The sequence below is a fragment of the Balaenoptera musculus genome, chromosome X (genome assembly GCF_009873245.2).
Source record: "Balaenoptera musculus isolate JJ_BM4_2016_0621 chromosome X, mBalMus1.pri.v3, whole genome shotgun sequence".
NCBI classification, from domain to species: domain Eukaryota; kingdom Metazoa; phylum Chordata; class Mammalia; order Artiodactyla; family Balaenopteridae; genus Balaenoptera; species Balaenoptera musculus.
Genome location: NC_045806.1, coordinates 19,856,038 through 19,879,937, shown reverse-complemented (window position 1 = coordinate 19,879,937; position 23,900 = coordinate 19,856,038). Strand labels below are relative to the sequence as shown.

Sequence of the window (23,900 nt, the reverse complement as noted above, 5' to 3'; positions counted from 1 at the left end):
CCTGGGTTCATACTGATAGTTCCAATTCTAATTCAACCACAGGTTCATTCTTAATTCCTCCCTTTTCTCATTTGTAATTCCCTTCTCCAGCTGGCTCCATTATCTGTAGTACATTTACTTATTTGATCAGTTCCCCTGTATGTAGCCAATTTCATATTGCCGCCACCCCGAAACCCTCATGGACGCTCCCCTCACCTCAGTGGGATTCTGCTCCATCCCAGGTCCCCCTCGTCATTGTGCTCGGGCTGCGGCATGCTGGGCCATCTCGCTCATTGCCTCCCTGCATGTCTTCCTGACCCCTCTTGGGCTTTAGCACCCGACTCTGGGCTATCTATCTTGCTTGCTCCTACGTAATGGCTTTTGGACTGAACTGTTGGGAAAGGGTTTAAAAAAAGGCTCTAATAATCTTTAAAATAGAGACACAAATCCATTGTTAGGCTTACGGCTAGCTACGTTTTTCTTCAGATTAAATAAACCTGCTTTAAAATTCTTATTGGCCTTTTAAAAAAAAATCACACACACACAGAGACACACACACACAGACACACACAGACACACACACACACACTTGACTTTGGTTTACTTAGGTGTCCCTAAATATACACACTCCCCTGCCACTACCCTGTTTTTCTTCATCACCTCCTGTTGATGGTCAGGCCCTTTCACCTGTTCACTTGATTCTATTCCTTCCATTTCTTCAAGGAACTTGCCTTATCACGTACCCTGAAGATATGTCCCTCATATCTCAAGCCTTTTCTCAACCTCGCTTTTCCCTTAACTTCTAAACATATTCAAGGCTCTTGCATCTTACAATGAAAAATAGGTAAAATCTCCTTCCCTTATAACACTCTCCAGTTTTCTTTCTCTCTCACTGTAGAGCTAACTTTGTGTTCTGGCTTCTGCTCCTCCGTGTCATTGAGCTGATTGTGCCAGACTCTCCACTGTCCCCCTTACTGTGTGATCTCGTGGGTGCTTCTCAGGGTTTACCTGACGCCTTTGAAGCTCCTAATGATGTCAAACTCACCCTTGGGCTTTGGTGACATTTCCTCCTGCCTCTCAGGCTGCTACTTCCCAGTCTCCTTTGTGGATTCCTCTTTCTCTGTTGATCCTTTAAATGTCACTTATCTTCAGGGTTTTGTCTTCTGCCCTTTTTGTTGTTGGGATCTGCACTTTCTCTATAAATAATCTTCAATCCCAGTGCTTCAGTTGCTCTCAGTATGTGGAATACTTAAGAAGCTACATTTCCTGGCCTGCTTTGTGAGTTGCAGACCAGTTTGTCCTCCTGCCTACTGGCCATCTTCATTTGGATGTGCCATGGACTTCTCAAATTCAACATGTTGAAAACAGTCCATTCTGCTCTCCCTGTGCTGTATTCTCTTTCTCAGTGAATGGTACACCATCTTCACTCATGCAAGTTAGAAACCTGAGTTAATTCAAGTCTTGTCAAGCCTGCCTTCTTCTTAGCTCTTGCATCTTTTCTCTTGTCTTCATTTCCACTAATGCTGTGGAAGGTCAAACACTTAGGATTTCTTTCCTGGGTACCACAAGTTTTTTGAATGGAGTTTCTTGCCTTTTGCCCCTCATCTCCCCAGTACATCCTTCAGCAGGTGCATGGATGAAAGGGTTTATTGTTACTCAACAAATAATTATTGAGCACAGACCCTGTCCTGAGGGTTGATGATAAAAAATTTGTTCTTAATAAATTTATTTATTCTTTTTTTTTTTTGGCTGCGTTGGGTCTTCGTTGCTGCGCATGGGCTTCCTCTAGTTGCAGCGAGCAGGGGCTACTCTTTGTTGAGGTGTGCGGGCTTCCCATTGGGGTGACTTGTCTTTGTTGAGGAGCATGGGCTCTAGGCGTGTGGGCTTCAGTAGTTGTGGCACGCAGGCTCAGTAGTTGTGGCTCACAGGCTCTAGAGTGCAGGCTCAGTAGTTGTGGCGCACGGGCTTAGTTGCTCCATGGCATGTGGGATCTTCCCAGACCGGGGCTCGAACCTGTGTCCCCTGCTTTGGCAGGAGGATGCTTAACCACTGTGCCACCAGGGAAGTCCCGATGATACAAATTTGAATGAATCATAGGGCAAGCAGGGAGACCACTAAAGAAGTACAGTACAATTTTAAATGAGTTGATATTTGTAAGGTACATAGAACCATGCTTCGCACCTTTAAATGCTTGTTAAGATATGGAAAGTACACAGATAACCACAGGGTGGTGTAGGAGCTGAGGGTGATATAGGGAAGGAGGGAGAACTCTGAGCCAAATAATAGCTTCATGATTAGGAAAGAGTCAAGAGGAAAACAGGTAGCTGAGCCCTTGTGATTTGTTTCTCTTTTTTGAAGATGTCTGATGCTGTCAGACTCATGTGCCTGGGGTCTTTTTCTGATTTAGGCACCGTGCCTCTGTTGAGTAGTAATAAGCCACCTGGCGGGCCTGGGCTTTGGGCTTCAGTTTCCTCACCAAATCTAAAATTGAACAGACAGTCAGAGTAGAGGATTCCCAGATCTCTTCAATGTATAAAAAAGTGTTTGGTTCTAGGAAAAGACCATAGTGGAATATGGAGGATTAGGTCTTCAAAACCAGACAAGACTTTTTATGGATTTCAGGGAGTAAATTGCGAATGTTAAAAAATAATTTTGCTTTTCCTTTATTTGGTTCTCTTCTATTTTCCTACAGTTCTTATTTGCTACATGCACAACAAAATTCATTCAGCTAAGATGTCTCCTTTATCGATAGTTACAGCCCTGGTGGACAGGATTGGTAAGTGATATTATTTTCTAGACATACTTAGAATTTTTAGTAATTACAAAATATTATTGAGATTAGAGGAAATGTTTTCCTTTTATGGGGGAATTTTTATGTATATATGTGCATATGAAAATGTCTAGATTGCAATATACCAAGATATTTATTATCTTTGGGTAGAAGAGTTTTGCATGATTCCAGTTTTATTTTTTATATTCTTTGCATTGTCTAATTTTTCAAAAATTATTTTTGAAAAATTATTTTTAGTTTTGGAGACAAAAAGGAAATATAGTGGAATTTGCCAAAATTTCAAATGAAATTATCCATTTACAGTACAGAACATTTGGAGTATGGTTTGGGCTCAGGTTGATTTTTCTGTTTTGTAGATATGTGTAAGAAATGCTTAAGCCCAGAACAGGACATCAAGTTCAGTGGCCATGTTAGTTGGGTTGGGAAGACGTCCATGGAAGTGAAGATGCATATGTTCCAGGTGTGTCTGCGCCCGAAGACTGCCCCCTTGTTCCAATACAGCCAGCTAGTGTCGGTGAAAGAAAATCTTATTCACCTGTCTATCCATAGACAGATATATAGTTCACCCGTTTATAGAAAAACAATTCAAGTTCATGTCATACAGATGGTGTGTTATTAATATCCTCCTCTTGGACAAAGACTGACACGTAATTTGGTGTTTATGCTTACTGTTTATTACTTTGAAATCATATACAGCTCCATTGTTAAGGTACTTGTTTCTAGTTTTGCCCCAGAGAATTTCCCTACAGTTTGAGTTCTGTTAAGCATGAATGGAATTGGTGACTGTTAGTTTCCTAGGGCTGCTGTAGCAAAGTACCACAAACCATGTGGCTTAAAACAACAGAAATTAATTGTCTTAACAATTGGGAGGCTAGAAATCCAAAATCAAGGTCTCAGTAGGACCATGCTCTCTCTAAAACCTGTAGGGGAGAAGCCTTCCATGCTTTCTTCCTAGCTTCTAGTGGTTTGCTGGCCCTTTGGCATTCCTTGGCTTGTAGTTGTAACACTTCAATCTCTTCCTTCTTCATCCCATAGCATTTTTCTCTTGTGTGTCTGTGTCTCTTCTCTTCTCTTCTCTTCTTTTATTTATTTATTTATTTATTTATCGGCTGCGTTTGGTCTTTGTTGCTGCACGTGGGCTTTCTCTAGTTGGGGCGAGCAGGGGGCTGCTCTTCGTTGCAGTGCGTGGGCTTCTCATTGTGTTGGCTTCTCTTGTTGCAGAGCACGGGCTCTAGGCGTGCGGGCTTCAATAGTTGCAGCATGTGGGCTCAGTAGATATGGCACGCGGGCCCCTAGAGTGCGCGGGCTTCAGTAGTTGTGGTGCGTGGGCTCAGTAGTTGCAGCACACGGGCTCAGTAGCTGTGGCTTGCGAGCTCTAGAGCGCAGGCTCAGTAGTTGTGGCGCACGGGCTTAGTTGCTCTGCGGCATGTGGGATCTTCCTGGACCAGGAATCGAACCCGTGTCCCCTGCATTGGCAGGCGGATTCTTAACCACTGTGCCACCAGGGGAGTCCTCTTCTCTTCTTATAAGGACATCAGTGATACTGGATTAAGGGCCCACCTACTCCAGTGTGACCTCATCTTACCTGATTACATCTGCAGCAACCCTATGTCCAAATAAAGTAATGTGCACAGGTACTGAGGGTTAGGACGTCAACATATCTTGTTGGGGGACACAGTTCAACCCATAACAGTCACTGAGATTACTACAGCAGTTAGGAACAGCCTCTCTAATAAGCAAAGCTCAGAATAGCTATTATAAAGAAATGAAGAAATTTGTCAAGAAAAAGTACCTCAAAGAGGATAATAGTACAGAAATCAAATAATTCAGAGTATGTTCAAGATTTCATTGTGAAAACTTACTTAAGAGTGACTTATTCAGTTATGTCAGGGTATTCAGTGGATCTGTCATTCAGATACATTTTTTTCTGTTATGGAATTATGAAGCATTTCACGTTTTGGAAAAAGTCTGAAGGTTGCTCTGTAGTATTTAAAATTATTTGTCAAAATAGGTAAGTAGTTTTTTATTTGATGCTGTATGTAAACAGTTGAATTTTTTTTTTTTTTTTTTAATTTTTATTTATTTATTTATTTATTTTTTGCTGTGTTGGGTCTTCGTTTCTGTGCGAGGGCTCTCTCTAGTTGCGGCAAGCGGGGGCCACTCTTCATCGCGGTGCACGGGCCTCTCACTATCGCGGCCTCTCTTGTTGCGGAGCACAGGCTCCAGACGCGCAGGCTCAGTAATTGTGGCTCACGGGCCTAGTTGCTCCGCGGCATGTGGGATCTTCCCAGACCAGGGCTCGAACCCGTGTCGCCTGCATTGGCAGGCAGATTCTCAACCACTGCGCCACCAGGGAAGCCCAACAGTTGAATTTTTTAACTTCCATGTTGCTGTAACTGGCGGTAATACTGCTTTTAAAGCAAATATTGTAAAGTTGTTGCTCTGATTTGTTCGCACCCTTTTTTTAATCTTCATGGTTGATGCACGGTGGATTCCTGGCATAAGACCTGCTTTCTAGGGAATCTTGGACAAATAGGTTGAAAAAGAGATACAGGAATTATTGGGAAGAGAGAGCCAATGAAAATCAGTGTCAGAGAAGTACAGACTTTTGTTTTAAATTTGCATTTCTCATTGGCCATTTTGATTAATAACTCACGGCTTGGGGGCTTCCCTGGTGGCGCAGTGGTTGAGAGTCTGCCTGCCGATGCAGGGGACGCGGGTTCGAGCCCTGGTCTGGGAGGGTCCCACATGCCGCGGAGCAGCTAGGCCCGTGAGCCACAACTACTGAGCCTGCGCGTCCGGAGCTTGTGCTCCGCAACCGCGACAGTGAGAGGCCCGCGCACCGCGATGAAGAGTGGCCCCCGCTTGCCGCAACTAGAGAGAGCCCTCGCACAGAAACGAAGACCCAACACAGCCAAAAATAAATATAAATAAATAAACTTAAAAAAAAAAAAAAAAAAATAACTCACGGCTTGAGTGATCCTTTATTCCAGAGAGGGAGCGTGGCAATAGGTACCCTGCCTCTGGTTTGGCTGAAATGTAAGTTCAAATCCCAGCTCTGCTGCTTATTAGCCATGTGACTGTGGGCAAATTTCTTGCCTTCTCTGAGATGCTGTTTTGTTATCACAGTAACCGCTAATCAAATGTTGCCAATTATATAACTTTATCATCATTACTATGGAGGTGGTCCCAGATCTCTTCTAGGCTTGACCGTCAGACCTGCCTTTTGGGGTTCCTGTTAGATCTCTCTTCCGAGTGTGCTCTCGCTACCTCAAGTCCAGTGTGTTCCAAACTGAGTGCATCAGCTTCCTTTCCGATCCTGACCCTCCTCCGGTTTCCCCTTTGCCACCCTCCCGTTTCTCCAAGCTCCAAACCTTTGTGAAAGCTTTAATTTTTTTTCCCTTTCCTGTGCAGCCTTTTGCCAAGTCTTGTGAATTCATCACCCACAGCTACTCACCAGAGTCCTTTCTTCCCCTTCCCCTTGGTCTCTGTGTTTCATTCAAGCCCTCACTGCCTCTTGTGTGAGTATCTTAGCTATCTTTTAATTACTCTGCCTGCCTGTAGTCTGCTCTCTCTCTGTTAATTTTACACATTTCTTCCAGATAGATCTTCCAAAGCCAATCTTCAATCACATCTCTTCCCTTCTCAAAACCCTTCCACGACCATTATCTGTGGATCAAAGTCTAAATTGCTTTGACTAGTTAGGATCTAAGGTGCTCCATAAACTAGCACCAACCTACCTTTGCAGCTGTATTCCCTCCAACTTACCGTTCACACACCTTCTTGGAGCGCACAGCTGGAGACCTTGAGTGTCCTGAGTAGAGAATTGTTCACCTTGCATCCCCGATGCTCAGCACTAGTGGATGTTCATTGTAATACACTGGAACGTGAGCAGTAGGTGAGCGGATGAGCATCCTCGCGCACACTTTTCCCTTTGCCGGGATTCCTTGGGCTCTGGCTCTGCATATCCATATTCCACCTGTGCTTCTGGGTCACTTCATACTCGAAGCCTTCCCTGACTTTTTCAGCTCATAGTACCTGTTCCTTCCCCACGCCTCCTTCCCTCTGACCTTCTCTCGTGGTACCTGCTGTCCTCTGCCCTGCAGAGCTGCGTATGAACGTCTTTTCTCTTCCACTCGACTCTGTGCGCCTCAACAACAGGATCCGGGTGTGAGTCACCTCGCCCACTTCCTGACGGCGTTCATTTAATGTTGACTTAGCAGTGATTTATGGAGTGCCCCGTCTGTGCTCGGTGTACAGCAGTGAGCAAAACAGAAAGTTCCATTCTCTTGGAGTTCACACTCTAGTAGTGCTCAATAGTTAGCTGCCTCAGTTCATTCGCTGGCAGTTGGCAGCCATTGCTCTGGTATCTGCTGTCTGCCAGTCTTTGTGTCAATTGCTGGGAAACAAATGAGAATAAAAATGGTCTTTGTCCTCAAGGAGCTCTCAGTGCAGTAGGGAGACAGACACATAAGTAAATGATTATGATATAGTAAATTATTACGCACTGTTTCTCAACAGGGACACTATTGACATTGTATGTGAGAAAATTCTTTGTTCTGCAGGACCGTCCCCTGCCTTGTGAGCTGTTTAGCTCTTTGGTTACCCCTTGCTGCGCTAGTGATGTCCCCCAGCTCATGTGACAACCATCACCAGTACTGCACATTTCCAGATGCCTTCCGGGGGGTGACATCTTCCTCACTTATGTTGAGAACCGCTGTCAAGAGAGGACTTTGTTTCCACTTAGGTGGCAAACAAAGGAGGGAGTGATGAACTCTGCCTGGGGAGTAGGGCTGGGGCCGGGGAGGGGAGGAGCATCTTGAGGAATGTGGCCCTGAGGAAGGCATCTGGCAGAGGTGTGGAGGGGAGGCGGTCAGGTGACAAAATGGGACATTTCAGAACCTCCAAGTTGTTAGCTGTGGCTAGAGAAAGGAGTGCAGGCATGCCGGGAGTGTTTGGTGAACAACTAGAGTGGAATCTGGGCTCCGTGGTGGAGGCTTTGCATAGAATGCCAGCAGGCGTAGACCAGATGCTGGGGTAAAGGAGGACCTCTTGCAAGGTTTGAACAGGACAGGGACATAGTAAGGTTGGTGAGACTCTTCCGAAATTCGAGGGGGAAGGCTCATAACGGCCTGAACAGGTAGTGGTGTTGAGGACTAGTGGTGGGTTTGTTGAGGATGGAACCAACTGTACCCTCAGGTTATGATATGACTTGATGATATGACTCTCCTGGAAGTACAGACTTCTAGGGGAAAAAAAAATACCTTAAAATCTCAATGGCCTCTGCATTGTAAATATTTAGCTTAATCCACAGAATTCTCATTGATCTTACCCCTTCTTGGAAGCCCCTGTGCCAGGCTAAGGAAACAAACACATCCTGGTAGTTGGCACACTCAAGTTCCCTGAAAATACAAATGTCTGGGAGAGCGATGGGAGGTCCGCCTGGCTGTGTGTGCCTTTGGGAGGACAGGTAGGCCTGGAGAAAGCCAGCGTTCTGCAAGACGCGGGACACTTAAATGATGGTGATGCACGAGGTCCCCCGTGACCCTGGCCCTTGGGTCCCAGTCACTCACAGCTCCAAGGCCCATAGTTTCTGCCCATCCCAGCACTTCTCGCACTGTGCACTCTTTGGGTTTTTGGGTGTCTCTCTCCTCCGCTAGACCACAGACTCTTTGCTCTTGCTGCCTTTTCCCCCCTAGAGCCCTATTGTGTGCCTGGCATCTCAGCAGATGGTGGTTAATGAAAGCACTCGTCCTCTTTTGCTCATTTCAGCCTTTCCCGAAGGCTGTGATATCAGTTAGGATTGTAGCAGGTCTTCCCAGTAAATGCATTTCTTACATCTGCATTTTCTTTCCTTTGTTCTCTAGTTACACGACAATGAATTTTCCCCTGTTTTGGATGCGACATTTGTAATGGTGGCTCGTGATTCTGAAAACAAAGGGTAATTGCGTTTTTTTCCTAATTCTTTATTCTGAAAAATATCAAAGATACATAAATTGAAGAGAAGACTTTAATAAATTTCTATGATACCATCACCTAGACTTAAGAGTTTTAAAATTTTGCCATATTTGCTTCTTGTTTTTTTTTTTTTTTTTTTAAAGTATATTATTTTCTTTATAATATTTTAAAGCAAATCCCAGACATAATGACATTTCACCTCTAAATACTTCAGTGTAGGGCACTGCTTTAAAAATGAGGCTATTTCCTTAAATAACCACATTACCATTAGCACACCTAACAAAAATAATAGTAAGTCCTTAATATATTCAAATAGTTCATATTCACTTTTTCCCAAATATCTTTAACGACTTATTCAAATCAGGATCCAAACAAGGTCCACATATTACATTTGATTTGTACGTCTCTTAAGTCTGTTTTTTTTAACAGCTTTATTGAGATATAATTCACATCCCATACAATTCACCCATTGAAAGTGTACAATTTAATGGCTTTTAGTATATTCATAGAATTGTGCAGTCTCTTCAGTCTGTTTTAATCCGGAATGGTTGTGTGTCCCCACTGTCACCTTATCCTTTCATATCATTAACTGGTTGAAAGCCCAGATTGATTGTGCTATACAGTGTCCCACTTTCTGGATTTGTCTCATTGCTTCCTCGTGGTATTTTTTTTTTTTAACTTGTTTCACTATCCCTAGTATTTTCTGTAAATTGAAGTTAGGTCTAAACCTTGATTAGATTCGAGTTCAGCGTATTTGGTGAGAGCACTTCGTAGGTGATGACGTCTCTGTATCTCATATTGTATCATGTCAGGAGGTATAGATTGTCCCACTCATGGTAATGCTGAGATTAGTGTGTGGGTTCAAGTAGCGACACACTTTAATTTTTGCCTTGTGTAGTTCAGTTTATCCTCTTATGATCAGCAATAATCTACAGGTGTACAAGGTGTATCCAATCTTATGAATAGCTAGTTTCCCATCAGTCTTCCTCCAGTACTTTTAATGTCCTTTGCTGATCATTGCGTTTATCATTTTCATTAGGGGATGTAAAATGATTCTCAAATTCTATCATTACTTTCTGTATTTATTAGCTGGAGATCTGTAAAGAAGAGTTTTCCCTTATCAACTAGGGCAATTTGGTTTGTAAAGGAAAGTTAGGATCAGTGTTTCATTCTTGCTTTTATTTACACATTTACTAGCTAGTGATGACATAGTTTTTCTACTATTTTGCTTTTTAAAAAGGTATCATTGTCAGTTCATGGATTTTAATATAATAAATATGTTTTAATAAATTGCAGCCATTGTTCTTCCTGTTTCTCGGAGTGAACATCTTTAGTCAGTGGGAACTCCTTTAAGCTGGCTGCTGTGATAAGCTATTTTGACATTTCCTCGTTAGTCTTTGATAACTTCCTGCTCTGGTACAATGAGATGTCTTGGACTCATCCTGTACGTTTTCTGTCCCAGAGCTGGAATCAGCCATTTTTCCAAGGAGTCCTCAGGTTCCTTTTAGTGGGAAACTGGTATTTAGACACCAAAATCTGGGTACTAGAACTATACGTTGTTACCAGTTTGTCATGTTTCTAGGCCTTTTCAGTAGACAGGGCTTGGATGTATGTTAAAAAGCAAACAAAAAACCTCATAAATTTATACTGTCATTTCCAAGTCCAGTTTAACTGTACAGACTTTAACACTTTATCTTTTTTCTCTTACATTGGATTCTTGGTTCCCTAATGCCAGTTACACCCAAGGCATTCAGACTGGGAAAAACTGTTTAATTATGTGTGTGGGAGTAGGGTTGGGGGGAACATTACAGGATTGCTGTTTGTACAGGACGGAGTCTAAACGCCTATGGGAAGTCTAATTTGTTTTAGAAACTTGGGTTAGGAGTCTGCAATGAGAAATCTCTTCTGCTGCATGGAAAGCTGACTTGGAAACCCAAGTTAAGATCAAAAAATCCCTTGGTGACTCTGATCCGAGCAAAGAATCCACCCATCTTCTCTAGCTCCTCTCACCAGCTCCAGCTGACCTGCTGCTCCTAGGGGCTGCCCTGGGGCTCCTTTTCCAGTACTGAGGGCATTACTTAAAGCTTCTCTCCCAGCTGATGCATTCTAATTTTCCAAGCTGCCATTTCTGTACTTTTGTTTCCATTTTTCTTTCATCCAACCTTTGGATTCTACCACAGTGAAGTACTACTATCCCTTTCTCAGTGTTTTATTTTGGAAAATTTCACATCTACAGAAATGTAGAAAGAATAATGCAATGAGCACCCATATGCCCTTCACCTAAATTCTCGAATTAACATTTTACCACATTTGCCTTACTCTTGTCCTTTCTCAATAAATACAAACATATATACTTTTTCCCCTGGAATTGTTTCAAAGTAAGTTTGAGACTACTTTACCCTAATTCAGCACGTATCTCCTCTAAGAATAAGGCCATTCTCCTACATAACATCTCAGTGCCTTTATTATAGCCAAGACATTTAACGGTGATACAATTATATTATCTAATATATGATTCATATTCAAACTTTGCCAATTGTCCCTAAAATAGTCTTTATAACCTTTTCCCCTGAGTCAGCGTCTGATTAAGGACCATATATTATATGCGGTAATCATGTTTCTTTAAATAATTCCCCTTAAAATAATCTCCCTGCCACTTTCTGTCTTTTAAGACATTGACTTTTTACAATTTTTTATTGAAGTATAGTTGATTTACAATGTTGTGTTAGTTTCAGGTGTACAGCAAAGTGATTCAGTTACATATCTATATCTGTATCTATATCTGTACCTATATTCTTTTTCAGATTCTTTTCCCATATAGGTTATTACAAAATATTGAGTATAGTTCCTTGTGTTATACAGTAGGTCCTCGTTGGTTATTTATTTTATATATAGCAGCGTGTATATTTTAATCCCAAACTCCCAGTTTATCCCCCCACCCCCAGTTTCCCCTGTGGTAACCAGAAGTTTGTATCCTATGTCTGTGAGTCTATTTCTGTTTTGTAAATAAGTTCATTTGTATCATTTTTTTTTAGATACCACATATAAGCGATATCATATGATGTTTGTCTTTCTCTGTCTGGCTTACTTTACTTAGTATGATAATCTCTAGTTGCATCTATGTTGCTGCAAATGGCATTATTTCATTCTTTTTTATGGCTGAGTAATATTCCATTTTATATATACATATATATATGCCACATCTTCTTTATCCACTCCTCTGTCGATGGACTCTTAGGTTGCTTCCATGTCTTGGTTATTGTAAATAGTGCTGCAGTGAACACTGGGGTGCATGTATCTTTTCAAATTATGGTTTTCTCCAGATATATGCCGAGTAGTGGAATTGCTGGATAATATGGTAGCTCTATTTTTAGTTTTTTAAGGAACTCCCATACTGTTTTCCATAGTGGCTGTACCAATTTACATTCCCACCAACAGTGTAGGAGGGTTCCCTTTTCTCCACACCCTCTCCAGCATTTATCATTATTATTATTTTAAAATATTTATTTATTTATTATTTACTTATCTTGGCTGCACCAGGTCTTAGTTGCGACATGCGTGATCTTTAGTTGTGGCATGCGGACTTCTTAGTTGTGGCATGCATGCGGGCTCTAGTTCCCTGACCAGGGATCGAACCTGGGCCCCCTGCATTGGGAGCTCGGAGTCTTACCCACTGGACCACCAGGGAAGTCCCTCCAGCATTTATTATTTGTAGACTTTTTGATGATGGCCATTCTGACTGGTGTGAGGTGATATCTCATTGTAGTTTTGATTTGCATTTCTCTAATAATTAGTGATGTGGAGCATCTTTTCATGTGCCTTTTGGCCATCTGTATGTCTTCTTTGGAAAAATGTCTATTTAGATCTTCTGCCCATTTTTTATCAGGTTGTTTGTTTTTTTGATATTGAGTTGTATGAGCTGTTTGTATATTTTGGAGATTAATGCCTTGTCAGTTGCATCATTTGCAAATATTTTCTCCCATTCTGAGGGTTATCTTTTCATTTTGTTTATGGTTTCCCTTGCTGTGCAAAAGCTTTGAAGTTTAATTAGGTCCCATTTGTTTATTTTTGTGTTTATTTCCATTACTCTAGGAGACAGATCCAAAAAGATATTGCTGTGAGTTATGTCAAAGAGTATCCTGCCTATGTTTTCCTCTAGGAGTTTTATAGTATTTGGTCTTACATTTAGGTCTTTAATCCACTTTGAGTTTATTTTTGTGTATGGTGTTAGAGAATGTTCTAATTTCATTTTTTTACATGTAGCTGTCCAGTTTTCCCAGCACCACTTATTGAAGAGACTGTCTTTTCTCCATGTATATTCTTTGCCTCCTTTGTGATAGATTAATTGACCATAGGTGCATGGGTTTATTTTTGGGCCTTCTATCCTGTTCCATTGATCTATATTTCTGTTTTTGTGCCAGTACCATACTGTTTTGATGACTAGTTTTGTAGTATAGTCTGAAGTCAGGGAGCCTGATTCCTCCAGCTCCGTTTTTCTTTCTCAAGATTGCTTTGGCTATTTGGGATCTTTTGTGTTTCCATACAAGTTTAAGAATTTTTTGTTCTAGTTTTGTGAAAAATGCCATTGGTAGTTTGATAGGGATTGAATTGAATCTGTAGATTGCCTTGGGAAGGCATTGACATTTTTGAAGAGTCCAGGCTGGTTGTCTTACAGAATGTTCTACAACCTATATTTGACTGTTTCCTCGTAATTAGAATCAGGTGAAACATTTTGGCAGGTGGCCATATCCTTTTACAACGTGAACTTTCTAGTGTGTAGATAAGTCTGTAACCAGAAGACTCCCCTAATTGTTCAGAGTTCTCATGTGAAGCAGTCAGTAAGTGTTACCCAAAATGAACACCTTCAGTTTTTATTAGGTAATGGCATGTCTTAAAATTTTTCTTTTCTTTTCTTCTCTTTAGGCCGGCATTTGTTAATCCACTCACCCTTGAAAGCCCAGAGGAAGAAGAGCTCTTTAGACAAGGAGAATGTATATTAATTTGTTCATAATAAGATACAATTTAAAAAGCACATTAACTGTACTACAGAGGAGATTATTTAAGAGTATGCATGGACTCCTCATACCAATAAAGTGTCCACAGAGTCCATACTTTGAACGGTTTTTATTGATGATACAATATTAAGTGAAGTAATTTGTTTTCTCACATTTAATGAAATGGGAAATGTATCTTAATGAGATAACTGCTGGTTGGGGCTGTAGGTCAAGGTGATTATAAGTGGTCTCACACTGAGCAGACATGATTTCCATCTGAAAGCAAAAAATCACTGAAAGTGTTATGTAGCCTCAGCAGCCTTCTCTGGGGTAGATGTGCAATTTCCAGTGGGCTTTTCGAAATCTGGAAATACTGTGTTTATAGGGTCCGAGGCAGCCCCGGTCAGCAACCCAGTGCTGTAGTGTGGCCCTCCTGATCATAGCTCCTTATTGTCTCCTGTTCCAGTGAACAAGGGGACAAGGGTCACCTTCAGCTCCATGTCATTACTGAAAATGGCTCCCACTGCTGAGGAGAGGACAACCATACATGAGATGTTTCTTAACACGCTGGATCCAAAGTAAGTTAGGATGGTGAGATTCCTGGTTGGGAAAGCATCTAAACCTTGGCCTTCTCCAGAGCTACACTTGCTTGAACATATTGGGCGTTGTTTGCAAATATTTTACTTTTCAGCAGCAAAACCATGGCATTGACAGGGTTTACTCAATCTCCATTTGTACAGGACTATAAGTTTTCGAAGTCGAGTTTTGCCTCCTAATGCAGTGTGGATGGAGAATTCAAAACTGAAGAGCTTGGATATTTGCCACCCTCAGGTATTAGAATTTAGTGAAAAATCTTCTAAACAGGATAACTTGGACTCATGACACTCATCTAAGAGTTGACACGCCTTCAAACTGACCTCTGTTCTATGGCATTGTGAATTCCTTTGTTCTACAGATTTGGGTGGTCACAGGGCTTGTATTTATTAATATTTATTTTATGCCCTATAGGAGCGGAACATTTTCAATCGAATCTTTGGTGGTTTCCTTATGAGGAGAGCGTATGAACTTGGATGGGCTACTGCTTGTAACTTCGGGTGAGTTGGGTTTAAGGTAGTCTTGACTCCTGAGAAGCCGTTTATACTGCCTCACTCAGTGAAACATTTTGGACCCATCTGGATGTGTTTGGGAATATATTGTGTTTTTAAATAAATGCCACACTGGTACCAGGTGGGTTTGATCTTCATTTTAGAAGGCTCTTGCTCTGATGTTGTCACTTAGTACATTAAATGCCTGCTGAGAAAAGGGGTGATGATACGCAGAAGGGAAAAGATGATTTAGGTACTGATCTGGTCACAGTGTCATCTCTTACCATCTGGTATGGTTATTCCCTCCTTCTCTAGGTTTATTCTTTGATCATTTAAAGTTTGCTTCAGCTGATTGTCAGGAAAAAACTAGAGATCATCTGAATTTTGCAGTTGACCCCAAGTACTGTGTTTTCCCAATAGTGGTTCCCGACCATTTATAGTCACCGTGGATGATATCATGTTTCAGAAACCTGTTGAGGTTGGATCATTGCTGTTTCTTTCTTCGCAGGTAGGTGTGCGATGAGAGATGAAATACAATTTTTATTATTTGGGCCTAGAAGAGAGGTTTTTATATTCTAAAGCCACCGTTTCTCTTATGACTGCTTTCTTCACCCTTCCTAATGCAATTAACTAACTATTGTGTCCATAATCGCTTAGGTTTGCTTTACTCAGGGAAATTACATTCAAGTCAGAGTACACAGTGAGGTGGCCTCTCTACAGGATAAAGAGCATATGACCACCAATGTCTTTCATTTCACGTTCATGTCGGAAAAAGAAGTGCCCTTGGTTTTCCCCAGAACATATGGAGGTAAGTGGCAAATGACTGCTTGTCCCTAACGAGGGGAACTTTTAAAGACATTTCTCTCCTTTTAAATTGTTGTATGAAGTACTCTGATGCCCATCAGCCCTAGAGCATGTCTTTAGGGGATTGTGCTTTTGAGATTCTACAGCCTTGAAGGCCGGGATGCCTCATGGCGTTCAGGTGGCCATTGCTGCTCTGCCTGCCTGGCTGTTGTCTGAAGGGCCAGTGTCAGCTGCAGGCAGCCACTGGTGGTCAGGACCGGTCCAGCCAAAGGGCCGGAGTCGAGGCACTCCCTGGCCCAGCAGCGCATGCCTGGTGCCGGTTTTGAATTTTCATTGCTGTCCCAGTGTTCCCAAGTAGTTTTGTGTTTGTATAGTGATTTTCTTAGGTGCTGCATGTGTCTCCAGAGCTCTCTCTCTTATGTTCCAGAGTCCATGTTGTATTTAGATGGGCAGCGGCATTTCAGCTCCATGAGTGCACCAGTGACCTTGAAAAAGGACTACCTCATCAAGCCCTAGGAAGACTGCGTTTGTTGAAGGCCAGTGCCCCACAGTGACACAGTGTCTGATGAAGGCCTGAGCAAGTATATTGCTCTTAGTGTTTATTCTCATCCTCCATAGCGAAGAAGGATGTATTCAGCTTTTAGGTTGATCAGAAAAGTAGAATGAGAGAATGGCTGGGTGGGGCAGAGGGGGAAAGAATTATTGAATAATAAATACTTTCAAGACAGTTTAAATTGTGAACCTACCACGTTTCCTCCTGTCTACTCAGGAAATGAGGGCTGAATGCCTTTTTATGTGAGTGGACACATTCTTTTCTTACACATATTGCAACCATCAATCTACATGGTTTCCTGCCAGGGCATTTGGAGGGCATTCTTTAAACCTGACCTTTACTGCAATTCCCCTGTATTATTTAAATCCCATCAACCCTATGTGATTCCTTTGTATTTTTGCCTCCTTCTATTTTCCAGCTTTTGTTGTTAGCAGAGGGTAGATGAAAAGTTGTAGTGAAGGGATTCAACAAAAGACACAGCATTTGTAAGGATTTGTGGGAAGCTTTAGATCTGAAACCATACCAAGGAAACACAAAAGACCCCAAATAGCCAAAGCAATCTTGAGAAAGAAAAATGGAGCTGGAGGAATCAAGCTCCCCGACTTCAAACTATACTACAAAGCTACAGTGATCAAGATGGTATGGTACTGGCACAAAAACAGAAATGTAGATCAATGGAACAGGATAGAAAGCCCAGAGATAAACCCACGCACATATGGTCACCTTATCTTTGATAAAGGAGGCAAGAATATACAGTGGAGAAGACAGTCTCTTCAATAAGTGGTGCTGGGGAAACTGGACAGCTACATGTAAAAGTATGAAATTAGAACACTGCCTAACACCATACACAAAAATAAACTCAAAATGGATTAAAGACCTAAATGTAAGGCCAGACACTATCAAACTCTTAGAGGAAAACATAGGCAGAACACTCTATGACATAAATCACAGCAAGATCCTTTTTGACCCAACTCCTAGAGAAATGGAAATAAAAACAGAAACAAATGGGACCTAATGAAACTTAAAAGCTTTTGCACAGCAAAGGAAACCATAAACAAGACGAAAAGACAAGCTTCAGAATGGGAGAAAATATTTGCAAATGAAACAATGGGCAAAGGATTAATCTCGAAAATATACAAACGGCTCATGGAGCTCAATATCAAAAAAACAAACAACCGAATTAAAAAATGGGTGGAAGACCTAAATAGACATTTCACCAAAGAAGACATACAGATGGCCAAGAGGCACATGAAAAAATGCTCAACATCACTAATTATTAGAGAAATGCAAATCAAAACTACAATGAGGTATCACCTCACACCGGTCAGAATGCCCATTATCAAAAAATCTAGAAACAGTAAATGCTGGAGAGAGTGTGGTGAAAAGGGAACCCTCCCGCACTGTTGGTGGGAATGTAAATTGATACAGTCACTATGGAGAACAGTATGGAGGTTCCTTAAAAAACTAAAAATAGAACTACCATATGACCCAGCAATCCCACTCCTGGGCATATACCCTGAGAAAACCATAATTCAAAAAGAGACATGTACCACAATGTTCATTGCAGCACTATTTACAATAGCCAGGACATGGAAGCAACCTAAGTGTCCATCGACAGATGAATGGATAAAGAAGATGTGGCACATATATACAATGGAATATTACTCAGCCATAAAAAGAAACGAAATTGAGTTATTTGTAGTGAGGTGGATGGACCTAGAGACTGTCATACAGAATGAAGTAAGTCAGAAAGAGAAAAACAAATACAGTATGCTAACACATATATATGGAATCTAAAAACAAAAATGGTACTGATGAACCTAGTGGCAGGACAGGAATAAAGATGCTTTATACAGAATGGACTTGACACTGGTGGGTGGGGGGAAGGGGAAGCTGGGGCGTAGTGAGAGTAGCATTGACACATATACACTAAATAGATAGCTAGGGGGAAGCAGCCGCATAGCACAGGGAGACCAGCTCGGTGCTTTGTGATGACCTAGAGGGGTGGGATAGGGAGGGTGGGAGGGAGGCTCAAGAGGGAGGGGATATGGGGATATATGTATACATATAGCTGATTCACTTTGTTATACAGCAGAAACTAACACACCATTGTAAAGCAATTATACTCCAATAAAGATGTATCAAAAAAAAAAAAAAAAAGGAACCATGCCAAGAGGAGGTGTTCACAGATGGTGAACAGAGGAGACACAGGACCAAGTGTTCATTCTTCCATTCACCTGACAGCTCTTCAGCACACTCTGCTAGGGGCTGGGCAGCATATATCTGGTTAAAAAACATGAACAGTAATAATAATTACAGATGCTTATGCTCACAGAGCACTTGCCGCGTGCTAGATAGGCACTCTCTTAAGCACTTGACGTGTTTACTTCTTCCACCAACACTATGAGGTAGGTACTGTAACCTGCTCGTAGGGTTTGGCCACTCAGGAATCTGAAGCACAGAGAGGTTAATAATTTGCTCAGGCTCCCCCAGCTAGTAGATGGTGGTGCTGGGATTCACACTACCTGGTTCTGAAGTAAACAGTAAAGCTGGGAATGTATTGATAGCAAGGGAGGCCGTACCCAATGTCACACTGCCACCTAGGAACCCAAAGGGATGTATTCCCACGAGTCTGCAGCCAAGACCCAGTTTCTCCTTTGATGGGATGGGAAGTTGATCAAGTTCAGAAGAGAGAGAAACCAGGCTGCACAGAGGGAAAAAATTCATCTCTGAAAAGGTCCTCCCAGGAAAGAAACAGTCTTGAGTGTGGGTTCTAGAACAGCGGTCGCAAACTTGGCTCTGCCTCAGAATTGGCTGGAGTGCTTTTAAAAAAATTTGTATTAATTTAATGTTTATTGAAACCACAGTTAATATGAATGAGCACTTCTGGCATAAATAGTCATGGGAACAAACAACTACTCTGGAGGCGTGCAGCTGGACTCGCGGCACCCAGCGTGTGCTGCACCGTAAGCTTGCTAGCATCAGTCCTCGTCCCCTTCGCTGTACTTACTAGCATCCTGAGCTTCACCTGGCCCTTCAGTACAGCATTTTGCAGATGTGCCTGTAACCCGGTGAGGTCCCTGAGCTGCCTCGCAGGAAGGGACGGCCCTGGGGAGTTGTGTGAACGTGCTAAGCGGAGTTCAGTTAAGAGACCTACTGCATGCTGGTGTATAGATTGTACGTTATGCATTTAATCACTTATTGCTGTACACGGAAGCTTTTGCAAGAACTTTTCTCGCTGTTGTAAGAAATGTTGCAGTAAATATCCTAAAACTAAAACATTTAATCCTTAAACTATTTCCTTTGGAAAATTGTTGATAAGTGATCTGTAGGTCAAAATCGTACGCACACATTCAAGGCTTTGAATAGTTCACGTAACCCTCCAGAGCAGTTGTACACATGCACTTAACTCGTTAGCAATTTCCCTGAACTTGGCTGAATTTTATCCTTTACTTTTTTTTTTTAATTTGTTTTATTTATTTTTGGCTGTGTTGGGTGTTTGTTGCTGCGTGCAGGCTTTTTCTGGTTGTGGTGAGCGGGGGCTAATCTTTGTTGCGCTGTGCGGGCTTCTCATCATGGTGGCTTCTCTTGTTGCAGAGCACAGCTAGGCTCTAGGCGCGTGGGCTTCAGTAGTTGTGGCACGTGGACTCAGTAGTTGTGGCACACGGGCTCAGTAGTTGTGGCACATGGGCTTCAGTAGTTGCGGCACACGGGCTCAGTAGTTGTGGCTTGTGGGCTCTAGAGTGCAGGCTCAGTAGTTGTGGCACACGGGCTTAGTTGCTCTGCGGCATGTGGGATCTTCCTGGACCAGGGCTCGGACCCGTGTCCCCTGCACTGGCAGGCGGATTCTTAACCACTGCACTACCAAGGAAGCCCTTATCCTTTACTTTTAAAAACGTCTTTGCCATTTCAGTAGGTGAAAAATGACATTCATTGATTGCCTTTCTTTGAATTCTGTTGAGACTGAACTCTTAAAAATTGCTTATTGTCTTTTTAGTTAAATTACTTGTTCAAGTAATTTTGAATATCAGATTTTTAAATCAAAATATGTTTTCTACCAGTAAAAGTTTTTATAAGAGCTAGAGATTTTTATTTTTAATACAGGACTTTAAGAAGATGAGATGAAGGAAACTCCAAGGGATATACAGTAGGTTGTCGATGTTTAGTGTTTTGTCCCTCTTCTTTAAGGAAGAGTGGGCTTTTAACCAGTACCAGCACTGCTACTTGTCTAGCACAGAACTTCCTAATGTGGGTTGGACTTAGTTTTGTATTGAATAGTCCATGCTGAGATACCCCATTTTACATCAGGCATTTATTACCAAGTTCTTAGTTTTTGCTTAGGTAGTTCTTCACTGGGCAGTCTTCAAGGATGGTGTCTTTATTTTTGGTTGCTTTAGAAGAGTTCACTTCACGCTAGTATGCTCTGCACTGTGTTCTGTGTGCCCATGTGGTGCTGTGGCCCCATTTCTCGTGGTAACCCGAGTATTCTACATGTCTACGTGTTCCCTTTGCTACCGGCATTCTCTATACCGTCTGCTCTTTCTCCTCTCTTTGAATAGAGCCAGTAGCTTGAGTCCTGAAAAACTGAAGTTTGCCCTCCACCCCCACCCCAGGGAGTTCAACATTTTATTTTTCTTTTCAATGAATTTGGGCAGAGAAAAAGGCCTTTCATCTTTCAAAAGACACATTTGATTCTGTAGGGTCTCAACCATAAGAGACAAGGATGGCTGAAATATTTTGGGCATTTGTTTTAATTTGCTCTTAGAGAAAAACTTTTGCTGCAGTTGTGATTGACTCTCTAAATTGACTTGTGAATGTTTTCTGTCCCTCCCTGGGCAACAAATAATGAACTACTTTAAAATAGATAACAAGAAAGAGGAATTAAAAATAGGGATTTGGCAAGTTCAAAAACGAATTTAAGGGGCTTCCCTGGTGGCGCAGTGGTTAAGAATCCGCCTGCCAATGCAGGGGACACGGGTTTGAGCCCTGGTCTGGGAGGATCCCACATGCTGCAGAGCAACTAAGTCCGTGCGCCACAATTACTGAGCCTGCGCGTCTGGAGCCCGTGCTCCGCAACAAGAGAGGCCGCGACAGTGAGAGGCCCCCGCTCGCCGCAACTAGAGAAAGCCCTCGCACAGAAACGAAGACCCAACACAGCCAAAAATGGATAAATAAATAAATAAAATAGCATTTAAAAAAACCCAACGGATTTAAGGACCCCTGACCAGTCACGTTGCTTCTCGTAAAACTGTTGAATCATGGGATTATTTTGATCTAAGGGGATCAATCTGAGGTGGATTTGGGGTCCTTTGGTCCAGCGGGTGGCTTTCGGGCAGGCAGTGTGACATGGGAGGAGTGCTGCTGGCCCGAATGCTGGCTCTTAGGCACCTCTGAGGTCTCACCTATGTCTGCAGCCAGCTAGTTCAGGGCATAGCGTGGAGGATTCATCTCTTTGGGTTCTGTTTCCTTCTCCATAAAAGGAGAGGCAGCTTTCTCATTCCAGAGTTTCCTGATTTAGGCCTACTTCCCTTCACTTGATTTTCTGTTTGGTTAGAGAAATATTTTAATGACTATATTGCACATAATTAAAAAAAATCAAGTTCCAGTTAAGATGTGTATGCTAAAAAAAAAAAGGAGCTTCAGAATAAAACAGGACCTTCTCAAAACCATTCAGTAAGCCAGAGGCATTGATGAAGTAATACCTCAGGGAAAGGATTGTAGTAACAAAACAAAGGGTAGGATATTTTTGTTTTTTTGTCACAGAAATTGTGTACCTTTAATAGAGGGAATAGTATGGCTAAAACAAATGAACAGTACCATAATGGAAGGAAAATTACATGACAGGGTATTGATATGCCAGGCATTTACTGTATTTTATTTATACACACACATACATATATAAATTTAAATTTATATTTTATATGTATGTATTTGTTAGAAAAAAAGTGACCCATTAGTAGGTCATGAAATTTAGTGGGTTGTGGCCAACATTACCCATAGTAATGGTAAGTATTGTGTGAAACTTGTTATGCATGTGCATGATGCACATGCACATTTATGGGTGTGCTAGGTCACAGTGTCAAATATACATCTAAATGGGTCATGGTCATTAATGGAAGGGGTTCTCTCAGCACACATTAACATGCTTCTTTGAGTTGTACTTAGTTTTAATTGGTCTGAATTTAGAAGTTTTTTTTCCATTTTTTTTCCTCTAAATTAGATTGGTTTAAAAACAAAAAACAAAAATCGTTTGAGTTAGTTGTTGCTCTTTTAGTTTATCCTGACAGGGTGCCTCAGGACAAGGGGATTTCTGTGTGCCGGGAGCCATCTCATGGCCTTTGGGTTACAGTGCAACATAACTCCCTTTGATAGAAAACTTGCAAATCCTTTTTCTGATGTCCTGGCTGAGCTGCACAAATGGCCAGAACTTGAAGTTAACAAACCCAGGCCTGCAGATTCAATTCTTACCTTCTATCCTTGGCCACACACTGGACCCCTGAATCTAGCCAATCAACTCTATAGTATGTGCCATCTCCCAGTAGATGATCACGAGAGAGGAAGACCAGTCAACGCTTTGTCTCTTGAGGCTGGGTCACAAGCACTGCCTTTTTATTTTATTTTTTTTTATTTTAAATTTATTTTATTTTTGGCTGCTTTGGGTCTTCATTGCTGTGCCCGGGCTTTCTCTAGTTGCGGAGAGCGGGGGGGCTACTTTTTGTTGTGGTGCACGGGCTTCTCACTGCAGTGGCTTCTCTTGTTGTGGAGCAAGGGCTCAGTAGTTGTGGCAGGTGGGCTCAGTAGTTGTGGCTCACGGGCTCTAGAGCACAGGCTCAGTAGTTGTGGTGCACAGACTTAGTTGCTCCACAGCATGTGGGATCTTCCCGGACCAGGGCTCGAACCCATGTCCCCTGCATTGGCAGGCGGATTCTTAACCACTGTGCCACCAGGGAAGCCCCAAGCACTGCCTTTTTGTATAAGGACAGTACACTGGCAGGGGACACGGCCTTCAGTGGTTGAATAGCAAATGGGCTTACTCCTCCCCTCCTGTGACACGTTCCCTCATCCCTATATTTCCTTGTCGTCGCTCATGCTGGCCTTGGAGCCAACACAGGTGTCAGCATTTTTAGCATTTATTCACTGTATTGCTCTTTTTACATGCCGACTTTGGGGAACTGTGGGCTTCTTGAGGGAAGGGATTGTGTCGTATCTTTTTATCTGTATTGCGTAGCAAAGTACATTGCATATGTGCAGGTCGTTAATAACTTCCATATGAACGAATGTGTGATTTAGGTGAATTTGGGTGTTTGACTTGACTTTTTGTTAATTTAAAAAATTTAAGCTTAAGGCTCGGGAAGGTGGATCTTTAAAAATTTTTTTTTAGGATTTTACTTGTGTACAACATTATGCCCAAATTGTGTTATTACGTTAATAATGGAATTGCTAAAAGTTGCTTTGCTGTCTAAGACTAAATACACAGTAGCTATGATATTTTATTTCCTTTTAAAAGCTAAGTAAAAAATCTAATGATTTTATAGACGTGTGTATGTATATGTATGTATATGTGTATGTATATGCATGTATATACACAAACATATTAATATTTATACACCCCCCCCCCTGCACACACTGGCATGGAGACCTTTACGGACCTATTTACCTGAAATACACATTTCTTCACATTCATATGTTAAGAATTCTACTCAAAGATACTTCAGTGACATAATATCAGAATTCAT

At 41.9% G+C, this 23,900-nt stretch overlaps 1 protein-coding gene across 2 annotated transcripts in view; it reads left to right on the top strand.

Moving 5' to 3' along the window:
* Positions 1-16,626, top strand: part of ACOT9 (acyl-CoA thioesterase 9) — a 28,066-nt gene extending 11,440 nt beyond the window's left edge. For both annotated transcript variants that reach the window (XM_036840720.1, XM_036840719.1), the window contains 10 exons: positions 2,672-2,755; positions 3,127-3,230; positions 8,638-8,711; positions 13,652-13,719; positions 14,189-14,300; positions 14,463-14,553; positions 14,731-14,816; positions 15,228-15,315; positions 15,465-15,615; positions 16,039-16,626. In XM_036840720.1, coding sequence (XP_036696615.1) covers positions 2,672-2,755; positions 3,127-3,230; positions 8,638-8,711; positions 13,652-13,719; positions 14,189-14,300; positions 14,463-14,553; positions 14,731-14,816; positions 15,228-15,315; positions 15,465-15,615; positions 16,039-16,127 — 947 coding nt within the window. In that variant the 3' untranslated portion in view covers positions 16,128-16,626. The remainder of the gene's footprint in view (positions 1-2,671; positions 2,756-3,126; positions 3,231-8,637; positions 8,712-13,651; positions 13,720-14,188; positions 14,301-14,462; positions 14,554-14,730; positions 14,817-15,227; positions 15,316-15,464; positions 15,616-16,038) is intronic.
* Positions 16,627-23,900: the final 7,274 nt, after the last annotated feature.